This window comes from Pygoscelis adeliae, unplaced genomic scaffold (genome assembly GCF_000699105.1).
Source record: "Pygoscelis adeliae isolate BGI_AS28 unplaced genomic scaffold, ASM69910v1 Scaffold78, whole genome shotgun sequence".
Lineage (NCBI taxonomy): Eukaryota > Metazoa > Chordata > Aves > Sphenisciformes > Spheniscidae > Pygoscelis > Pygoscelis adeliae.
The window spans coordinates 5975749-5987443 of NW_008825409.1; the positions used below are offsets into that span (position 1 = coordinate 5975749).

The following is an 11695-nucleotide window of genomic DNA, read 5'->3' on the forward strand; positions in this document are numbered from 1 at the left end:
CAAATTTCCTTTGTAATTCCTTTTTTTGGGGGGGGTGGGGGGGGCGGGAATAATTTGGAAGTCTGATAGTGTGTGGGAAATGATTACATCAGTCGGAGGGAGGGCTAGGATTGGTCTACACAGTGTGGTTTGATTCACTACCGCAAAGATTGCGTGTAACCCTTTGAGTGGAGCTCTGGCAGAGTTGTTTCCCTCCCCAGAAACAGTCCCCATAGCAGGGGCTACGTGACAGGTACGGTACCGCCGTCCGCTGACACCGCCGGCACCCCGGGCGCCCAGCCATAGGCTACAAAGGGTGGGCAGAGGCAGAGAACAAACTCTCTCTCAAGAGGCAATCCCTATTTAAAATGCCATCTTGTTCTTCCGACTGCTGCCTTTTACGTGCCGTTGAGGTAAGATTTTCCGTATCAAATTACCCTCCGGGTTTTTGTGAGATTCGCCTTCTCTCGCTAGGATGCGGGGCGTTTTAAACACGGAGTTGATTTAAATCTCGGACCTGCACGTTTGCCCGGAGAAATAATTTTGCGGCAAGTGTCTCCCGCTTGAGCAGAACAATGCAAAGAGGAAAGCATCTGTATAATTCAGGAGGTGGGGAGAAGGTTCCTGACTTGTTCTCTCATCTCCATTAATATTTAGGATGTGCAGCGTATGCGCGTTCGGTTTCGAACTACTTTCAAGCTAGGATCAGAAGAGGAGTCGGGGCAGGGAGAGAAATGTGTGGACTGTGCTAGCTAATTGATCTGCCGGCGAACTGCAAGCGGGACTTCCCCGAGCGAAACGATCAAAAGTTAGTGGGGAACAAGAGAGCCATTTTTAATCTTCGGGGTCTTGGCCTGCTCCTCTGTAAATGTTCGGAGGCCTCCGGCGGGGTCGCAAAGAAAATTGAGCGTGTTTGGATGCAATTTCTCTCGCCCACCCTTGCCGAAGTACTCTATTGATACTGTTTCACGTTTGCTTACCTTACGCAGCTTTATACAGAACCTGCTCTCTCGCTTTCTCTGTGTGTGTGTTAAAATTTGTTTAGTGCAGGGAGGTGTTGGGGAGGGGGGAGGGGAAATAGGGCAAGGGGGCATCAAGAGAAAGTGTTACAAAGTGAATCATCCATGTCATTTGTCCTGGCTGCCAAGGTGCTTGGAACCCTCACGCCGAGAGGATGCTTTTCTACGGTAGCTGTGTGGTTTGCCTATGTTCGGAGCTGTTGATCTGTAAGTGTACCCTTTATGTTGCAGGATGTAAAAGTCTTTAGTGAAGATGGAACAAGCAAGGTGGTCGAGATTCTAGCAGACATGACAGCCAGGGACCTCTGTCAGCTGCTCGTTTACAAAAGTCATTGTGTGGATGATAACAGCTGGACTCTAGTGGAGCATCACCCTCACCTAGGATTAGGTAGGGAACGGTCAAAGGGGTGGCATGGTTACCTGGGAACATAAAACATGTGTAATTCGTATTAATGTGCTTCCAGCCGGAACGTTTTCTTTCCACTGCTTTTATTTGTACAATTAGCTGAAGTCACATACGTGCTTTTTGTGTGTTACAATTTGATGTGTTAAGCGTTTAAGCCATTTTAAGTCCTTCTCTTATTTCCCATCCTCTGTTTTTTATTACGAAAAAGAAAAATAATTGTCTAATCTTCGCGCTAGCGCTCTGTTGCTACCTTGCTGTGTCTGAAGCTATTGTAAATAAACAGCTTAGGCAAATTAAGCTTGATCCTTAGAGTACTGGTCCTGTGAAACAGCTCAGCTCATCACCAGCTGGGAGACCTGGGTGAACAGACTCAGCTTTGCATACCTACAGTAATGCTTAGGAAAGCTAGACATGCTGAGGTGGGGGAGGGGGTCGGCCAAACTTGACTTCAGGCAGGGAAAAAATGGTGGCACCACCCGCAAATCCATGGGCAATTTCTGGACCAGCAGTGGCATCTGCTCTCCAGGCAGCAGCTCCTCCACCTGACTGAAATTGAGGTGTCATGGTTACAGTTTCAAGAAGGCAGCAAGAGGAAGAACTGTGGGGAATTAAATAACACCGTGAATTGGTTTAATTACAGTACCTGAAAGAATCTCATGTTATTCAGTCTTGCTTTTCCTGTTATTTTGTGGCACTGATTAGTTGCAGGGTTCTGCTGTGCAGCTAGAGACTGCATATCGCTCAGATAGGCTCTCTATAATTCTACCTAGCATGCAATAACACTTTAGAAAGTGTAGCATTTGGAGTATTAGTCGATACACTTAACGGGGAATTTTTTCTAGAAAATAGAGGAAGACAAATCATAAGCTGCCATCACCGGCACTGGAATTGTGAATGCTATCTGTAGCTCACAGAGGTTTTTTATGTCTAAAAATGTAATTCAGAACGCTTACAAATAAAAAAAGGAAACGGTTTGCTGGAGATGCAATGCCCTAAACCGATACTGTTGAACGCAGATAAATTCACTGCTCTACAGAACAGCACTCCAAAAAAAAACCCAACGTAGGATATCCTGATTATTTAATGGTTTTATTGGGTATCTCTCCTAATATAGAAATATGTGAAAAAATGAACATGAAACACTCGTTTGTATATGTCTGTGATATACTTTCAGTTCTGAGGACATAGGACAAGGTGAAGAATTAAGGTATGAATTACAGAATCTTTATCTCCGTAGCTTAATATGCCACATGGGCGCTTCTAACAACCTTTACAAATTTTCAGTTTCATCAATGCTCATTAAACTACCAGGCTTTCTTTTTCTATATTCTCTTTCCCATCATTGCTGATTACCAAGGTATTGTGTAAACAGAAGCCTTCTCCTTTGTAACCAACATCCTTCTCCTGCCAGATTCATTCAATGATGCCACAATTCAGTGTTTGTGACATCACAATAGCTTCCATGGTGACTAATTGTGCTGTCAAACTCTGGTGTGTGACATCTCTGAATGAATCGGGCAGGAGGCTGATTAGGAAATCAAAAGCTTCTGTTTACACACAAATAACTTGGTAATTAACAATGATGGGAAAAGAGCAAGATACTTATCGGGCTGCATTTATATACATGGGGACCTGCCTGCCTTGGACCTCTGTTTCACACTGAAGCACAAAGCGGGGCCTGAAACGGGGTGTGCAGGTTGGGGGCTTCAGCAGCCGCCAAACTTTGTTCCGCAGGGACCGCTCCAGGGCTGTCCTCTGTAGGCCACGCAGTAGATCTGCGTGAAAAGTAATGCAGCCTTCAAGGGCGTAAAGCGAACAGACCAAAAAAAAAAGTATTTAAAGCTTCAAAAAAGATGTAGTGATACAGATTTCACATATTTGAAAGGATGTGGACAGAAGAGGGAATAAAAGAGTTCGTTTAACGGGAGACAGCAACATCTAATTTCTTGTATTTGGGGACCAAAGTATACATGGTGACGTATTCCATAACCTTTAAATACAAACTTTCATGCGTCCACCCAGATTTGGCTGCAGTTTGAATTTTTTGTTATACGGATGCTTATTTCTAGCTTCTCAGTAGCTTAAATGCTCCCCTGAATTTCAGAGACTGTCAGTTCAAGGTAGTAATCTGCCTCCACCTTAGGTGAGTTACAGTCAGGTGTCTGATGTTCCATATTTTTCCCCTCTAGAAATAAGATTGCTTACAGTACATCCAATGTAGTATGAAACAATGGCGAATAGATACTCAGCAGTGTGGAAAGAAATACGGTTTAAGAGCAGTGAGAATTCTGTGTTTCCAGAAGACATTATTTCTTACTCGAGACATCCTTGCTGACTTAATGCTGTAGGTGGTCACCTTGAAGCCCACCAGAAAAGGAGAGTTCCTTTATTAAGTTCACTATCTTTTTTTTCCTCCTGATCTTGCCTAATACTACTTTCCAAAAGAGCTCAGTTTGCAGAACCAGTTCATCTTTTTACTGTTGGGCAAACTGAGGACAAGACCAAATTTTTTAAGTCAGCTGCATGTTTATCCCTATGGTGGTCTTCTAGGTCCCAGTTTTTAAGGAACCTTCACCTGACTGCTTACTTTGCACGCGTAGTCAAGTGTATTCCAAATAACACGCGTGCCTGCAAATAACTTCAAACAGTTATTGGACTGCACAAAGTATTTGTGTTCTCTCTGGAGGCAATGGTGTGACAATTTATCATCGGACTTGCTTAGATTTAACATGTGGAAATGGTTCCTGCCGCACCGTACCACTAGTATCTAAAACACTTTGTGGTCAAGATTTAAGCAGTCTGTGAAACTCGAATTGGTCCCATTATTTTGTTTGCAACTAGAAATACACCTAACCTGTTCATAAAATGTGGTGTTCTCCCATGCTTAACTATCATCAGTTGAGGACGGGGACTGAGATATCCATATTGGACATTAACAGAAATAATAATAATAATAATAATGGAGACAGAATGTCCTGATAGCATGTGTTATCACACTGAAAGAATCCCTACTTACAAAGCTCATTTTTCCAGCTCCAGAATTGACTGTCCATCTTATTTAATATAGTTGAAGCAGGAAAGAAAAGTAGTAGGACTCTGAAATACATGTAGGGTTAGAAGAAAGAATCGCTGCGTAGTTTCGTACATAGATTTTCTTGTTTACGTGTGCATTGAATTTGATTTGCCTTAATCTGAACGAATTAAAAGTGGAACAGTTAGACACAGTGCTTGCTAAAATACGAAAACAGGGCGGACTATTTCACACTTTGGTCCACCTGTCATTTGTAGTGATTCTCTAATTGGGAATTAATGGGCCATGCCCGCGAGTTGTTCATGATGGAATTCAGCTCCTTTTTCCACCTTGTATCAGTTCTGCAGTTCTGTATAAGTTTAGATAGTGATACAGGGCAATTTTGGAGGGGGAAAAAAGTCTGTCCTGTTCTTCTAGGAAGTGTGTAGAGGAGACTGAGTTGAGCCTATCAAGATAAACAAAAAGGAGACATTTCTGGTCACTTCAGCAGCAATACCACTTGAAGACAGTCTGACCTATTGAACTTAATAGACTGACATCTGTGCTTCTCGTTTTGTAGCAAGAAGCTCAAAGCAGGGCTGAGGTTGAGTTGCTGGTGTGTCAAGTGGCAGTTCATCCCATTTGTATGAACCGAGTGCAAATTACCAAGGACTTTGCAAGTGTACAACTTCTATGAATTAGTAGCAAACTGACCAGGACTAGCTTCCTTTTTACATGCATGTGCTATGAAATGCTGCACCTTTTCCTCAAGATGGCTTTCACCATCAAAATGAAAATGTAAACATTAAATCAGTGGGAGTATCACCACAGAATCTCAAGGGTCTTGATTTGGTAAAGAAATACATCTAGGTCAGTTGCCTAAAGCATCTTAGAAACAGTCACTGGGTATATTTACACAAACTAACGATCAAAATACAAAACAAATTGGCAGATGTTCATCTATACTGCATTTGCTCAGGACAGACTCAACAGGACGTGGTTTGTCCCTGCCCTTAGGCGAGCAATCTTCAGCGCGTTAGGAAAGGGAAGACCACAACTTTGTGCGAGGACAGAAGCAGGCAGCAGCAGGACACGTGGTCTTTCAGGGTTGATACTGTGATGAAGATTCATATCAACATAATTAAATGTTTTTTGGAGGAAGCGTAATTTAAGAAACGGAAAGGCCCTCCATCCTCATGGGCCCGCCGTCCTCATCACAGTCCGGAGGAGATTTGACTTAACCGGCTGCCTGAAGCCGTGGCAGTAGCAATAGATCAGCAGCAATACTTCACCTGTGAAGCCCCTAGATAATGTGGAGGTTTAGGTGATGAATGCTCAGGTGGTGCAACATGTCCTTAATTAACTGATATCAACGGCAGTATTGCAGCAGACATTAGTGGAAGAACTACCCCTTAAAAGCGGTGTTATGGCTAATGCACTAAGAAGCAGCTCTTTATGTGAGAGCGGCCCAGTATGGAAAATCTTGTGTTAGCCCTTGAAACACAATCTATAGCAAGGCTGGACATTGGAAATGCACGGTAAATGCTGAAGTCATCAATGAGCTGGTGATGACTGACAGTCTAAATGCAGGTGAAAAAGACAATGGGATCGTTCAGAGATAGGTTAAATTTTCAATCAAAGAACTTACATTAATCTGCTAAGTTGAATAATTCAAGTGACATTCAAGAGCTTGCTGCTTTTTGAGATACCAATGACTGCTTGCTTTCTGTCCTGAAAACACCCCAAGAGAACTTGGGTGGCAGCCTGGCATTTATAACTGTGGGAATGCGAGGATGTAGGAAAACAACGTGGGGAAGGGACTCTCCAAACTTCTTTGGCCAGCAGGTCACGCATTTTGGATAGAGCTTTGTGAAAGTTATTTTTTGTTTGACCTCATTTTTTATTTCCTATTATGTAAGGGATGAAAGTACTGACTATTAAGATTTTTGAAAAATACCTAAATATTTTCTCGGAAACTTTTGAAGATTTGCCAAGATAATGAGTTCATTAAGTAGTGCACATTTAGCCCAGTTGCCTTCTTTCGAGTTACTGCTTTCAGTGAATTGGATTTGTTAAGCTATCTGTTCGTGCTTTGATGTGCCATTCTTTTGACCAGAGAAGTGGTGGTTATGGGGAGTTACCTTGTAACCAAATCTAGAGCAGAAAATTGCCCTGTCATGTGTACAAAACATTTGTCTCTGTCAGTATTCCTGTAAAGTAGATCCTGTGACCTCTTTCATAATAAACCCCATTGTCTAGCATCTACAATAAAGGCCTGAAGTTCACCTTGAAATGAACTGGTTTTATAGAGTGTGATCAAATGGGACACTATTTCTGTGAGAGTTCAAGGCCTGACGGTGGCCTTTCCGCAACTTTTTTCCCCTTAAATCCATCCACCTTGCCAGTTCCACAGCATATAGCCAGCACCGAAAGAAGAGGTTCGTGTGTATTGTTTAAGCTGCCGCACACAAAAAAATCTTCTGTTCTTTCTTTTCTCAAAAGTCTGTGCTTATGAAGCCCTGATGTAGGAAATCTTTGAAGAACACTGCCATGTAACATTAAACTTTGTAATACTTACACCCTAGTTCCTTGAAATGCCTGATGGCAGTATGGTTTGAAAGCTGTAATATGTTTTCTTAACTTCTTAAAGGGTAATGGAATTACACTGGGTTGTTGTACTCCTGTACTTTGGAAGTTGGTCTCACTGCTTCTGCTGGTTAGCTGTGTGTTAACATCGTGTTCTTTTTCCACAGAGAGGTGCTTGGAAGATCATGAGCTTATAGTTCAAGTCGAGTCTACAATGGGAAGTGAAAGTAAATTTTTGTTCAGGAAGAATTACGCAAAATACGAATTTTTCAAAAATCCCATGGTGAGTCTCATTACTTAGTTGCTTACACCACAGAGAGAGGGATGGATTGCAGTAACATTGCTGGGCACTGTTATGTCTTAAACATCTATTTAAAAAAAAGCAACCAACAAACAGAATTCTTTCCAAAGAAATTTTAACCAATGTTTAAATTCCTTGTACTCTCCTGCCAGCCTAAAAACCTCAAGTGTTTTCAAGTTACCAAATATACTTGTTTCAAAATGGCTACTGTTATGTTGGAGAGCAACCAAGACAAGGGGAATCTTCATTGGTTTAAGAAAAACAATTAGAAGTGCAATTTATTCATTATCTTCAAAGTTACTTGTTTCGAAGCAAGTTGATCGCATAGCATGCAGTATCCAAACCTTTCTGACAGTAATAATTTAAAAAAACCCAACCTTCTGGGTAACCCCTAAAACACTTACTACATTCAAGGAATTTCCAGTTTATCTTTACATATGTTGAACAGTGTCTCACCTATGGCTGTACTTTACTAGCGTGCTCTGCCTTCTTTACTGATCATAGTAACTCGCCCTCTCTATGTCCTCACGTATATATCCATGCTTGAAAAGTATTGTATGTCATAGCTATACTTTTCCTGGATTTGTAAGATCCTTTGAATGTTGTCATTTTAAACTGTTTGCAGTGTAACTGCTTATTTGGGGACGATTTTTCACATTTTATCTAAACAATTAAGTTGGAACGGACTATTGACATGAACCGATGTCAGCTGGTGCGACCCATCTAGATAGCTGAAGAAGGGTAATCCAGAGGTGGTTTAGGTGCGAACAGATTTTGGGTGAGTCGGGCATTTGTGGTGCCAGAAGAAAAAAGATACATGAGGTCACGTGAAAACTGATTGCTGAAGTTACTGCGGATGATAAATTCATTCCTTTCCTCATAGACACTAATGCACAGTTGCTGCATCCTCGCACGTGTGCTTGTACGTACATTTGTCATCTGCTAGCACTTGTTTCAGAGCCTGTGTGCCTTGACTTACTGTGTGAAACATTTCTGTACATGGAGTGTTTGTCATTTTTCACTTCTGTTGATCTTCCCATCTGATAACCTATGAACATCTGAGTGTTGTACAGAAATTTTGATATCATAGGAGCTAGCACATTGGTTTCATGTGGTATACTTTAATTAATAACAGAGCATGGGAGTAAAACCCAGAATGCTTGGCATTCGGTCCCAGGCTCCTGCAATCAGAGAATAAATCATTCTTTTAGTGTAAGAATGTGAAGGCTCCCTATCTATTGCATTAGCTGTTGCCATATGGCACTGTTTGTACTCGAGAGAGGCTGGTAAATGTTAGCTTTCATAATTCATTGTGCAACTTACCTGGCAGAAGGGTGATTCCTCTTCAGCCCTTCTCTTTATGCCCTAAAGACTGAAATTTATATTGCCTGAAGAGTGACGAATGTTCTAAACTGGAAGCGTTTTTGTTGTGATTCATCTTGTTATAATCAGTCATTGTTTTATTTCAGGCATTTCTGCATGTCTTCATGCTTCAAAGAATGTTTAAAAACTTCAAGAATGACTTAATGTAATTGCTGTGTATAGTAGATTCAGTGTACTGAATTACATAGGCATTTTAAAACACGGCAAATACAAAGGGGAACTGGAGGAATAAATCTGAAGTCAAGTCATCGATTTAGCAGTCAGAAAACTCTGACCTTTGTCATGCAAAGATCTGGTATGAATGAGATATTGTACTGGACGCCTGAAATCAAAAAGCTCTGTAGAAGCACCTGTTTGTGTGTTAAACAGTATTTGCTTCTGTGTTTGTGGGATGGGGGAAAGGAGGTAGATCTCTGCTTTGAGATTATTCAAATCTAGCACGTGAAGCAGGGCATGCGACCCAGAGCCTAATTATTGCACGTGTCCTCGTTCAGTTTTTATTATTTCATTTCATGGAATGTATGCTGACCTATCCTTACAAGAAAAAACAGTGGGCTCTGTTACGTTGCCCTGAAATATAAACATGTAGGGGTAGATTTTGCAAAGGGCTTTTTTCTTGACAGATTGAAGGGTTTGAAGCCCTGAGCGTAACATGGCTGTTGAACAACCAAATGAAAGCATCAACAGTCACACATGAGCTCTTTCTCATAATTAAGGCACTTCGTTTGGAGCCTTCTGAGGGACTGAGCAGGTTTTAGGGTCAAGCAGATAGAGCACTGAAGAACTGTATTTTGGAGAGAGAGAGAGAGAGTGCTATCGAAGGTAAAGGTGTACATACTGGAGATCCTGCAGCATCCCTGCCTGAGATGACTTCTAATGCATTTGCATCCAGCTTACCCCTGTGAGGGTAGCGAAAACTTGTTATTCCTCCTGCTCTGCATCTTCCACATGGCAAGCGGAGTTACAGAGAGTCTGTTCGCTGAACAGCCTTTCTGGGCGGAGAGGGAAGCCCAGAAATTTGGTGGCAGAATATGCAATATGCAAGGAGTCACTGTGTACCCAACCTGCAGGACCATTCATCCTGTCCTTTCCTAGAAAGTCGAGGCTGTTAGAGAGCCCTGAAAGCCCTCAGTAGAAGAGGAAGCGATGGGAAAATGCGCTTATGAAATGCTGCATATCAGATATTTAAAAAATCCATATTCTGTCTGCATGGGCGTTTGGTGAGCAGAAGAAAGGGAAGAACTGCACTTGAAAGCCCTAGTATTACTTTCTGTGTCAGGGGATCTCCGAACTGATTTAAGAGTGATAGTTTCAAAAAATTAATGACTGGAAGAAAATTCCACTTGTTCTATGTAAAAGTGTTCAAATATAATATGACTTCCAATTGTCTTCTCTTTTTGTGTCTAGAATTTCTTTCCAGAGCAAATGGTTGCCTGGTGCCAGCAAACAAATGGCAGTATCCCACAGTCCCAACTTCTGCAGGTACTGTAAGTTATCTGTATGCACAAAGAAAGTTTTGGAGCTTTGGGGGAGAGGTTGAGGGGAAGGAAAGGAGAATTCAAAGGTCCGGAAATAGCTGGTCAGAGAAAGACCAGTGTAGTGAGTTAGCATATGGTACTAATGTTGAAAATATCTGACAAAGATCTTAACCCTGTGGCACTGAGGTGTAAGTTATAAACACAAAGTATTCATAGCTGTGTTCATACATACTTGTTCCATTAACACTCAGTTTACTCTGTGGGTACCTGGTTTGGCCACCTAGCGTTGTTCCTAAAACAGTCTCAGCAGATATGTTTCTAGAAAAACAAATATACCTTATAAAAGGCAAAACAGAAGTACTCTTCTATACTCCACATCATAGCACAGAAGAAAGTGTAAAAATGCGTGTGTACATTAGAAGATGGGCTTGAGATGTGAGAGGTTTTGGTTTTGCTTTTGCTTTTTATGTCCCATGTTTGTGCCTGGTGAGAATTAACACTAAGGACCAACTTCTCCATGCTTCAGCCAACTAGCTGCTCTTTTATATAGAAAAATAATTCCCTAAGAAGTAAGTGCAGGTAGTTGCAGAAAATTGTATGTAGTATTTGCGAAGTAATCCCATTTAAAGTTCCCCGAGTTAAATTACAGGTGTGTGTACCTTATGCGTATGTGTTGGTAGAGTTGTGTAATCTGCATGGCAGTGGTACGTGCACTGAGTTTATACTGAAGTTTTGATGTTGCTGTACAGTTTCTTGCTTGCTCGTGAAGGAACTGTGGTGGTGGCACAGTTGGTTGGCCTCCAAGGATGGTGCTGAAGGGTGGGCTACCTCTCCCACCAGTAACTCATTCACTTAAACTGCTCAATTTAAGCCCTCTGATCTAAACACTGTAGTCTAAATCTTTTTCACTTCAGTTGTTTTCTCAAATGGGGGACATTCAACTCGTGAGGCCAAATTAAAACACAGTTTATTAAAAGAGTACTATATTAAGAATAGAAGACCGTGATGCCTAGAAGACAGTACCATGAATAACAGGCAAATTGTAAAGCAGAGGGCACAAATATATGAAGAAAGTATAAATACAAATAACTGATTTTAGCTTGATTTCTGTAATTTTGCATGTTTGCAAATACGCACTGACTCTCTGTTTAAATACAAGAAGTTTCCACTGCCTTTTGAACCAGTGCACTCATTTTGTCCCGTAACCACTTCAAAGTCCATTAAATACTGGCTCCAGGTTCACTGAGAAGAATTTAAAATGTTAGCATCCGCTCTCAGCTGGGAAACAAAACGAAAATCAAACCAATTGCTGCAATTAAAAATGAAAGTCACGTGCAATGAGGTTGCAATCGGGAACCAAAACTGGCGTGAACAGGCATTGCCACAGACTGGTAGGAACAGAGGTGTTCACACCTTGGACCCTTTTCCCTGCAGTGCAAGTGGAGAATCGAGTTTGCTTGTTAACACGAACAGCGAGACTCCCTAAAAGAGCAAGATGTTCTTGAAGACGGAAAAGTTTCGAACCTAGGGTAA

At 41.6% G+C, this 11695-nt stretch overlaps 1 protein-coding gene across 2 annotated transcripts in view; it reads left to right on the forward strand.

The window, feature by feature from the left end:
- GRB10 (growth factor receptor-bound protein 10) overlaps positions 1–11695 on the forward strand; it is a 111764-nt gene that overhangs the window by 85005 nt on the left and 15064 nt on the right. For both annotated transcript variants that reach the window (XM_009330450.1, XM_009330451.1), the window contains exons 5-7: positions 1230–1386; positions 7168–7283; positions 10092–10166. In XM_009330450.1, coding sequence (XP_009328725.1) covers positions 1230–1386; positions 7168–7283; positions 10092–10166 — 348 coding nt within the window. The remainder of the gene's footprint in view (positions 1–1229; positions 1387–7167; positions 7284–10091; positions 10167–11695) is intronic.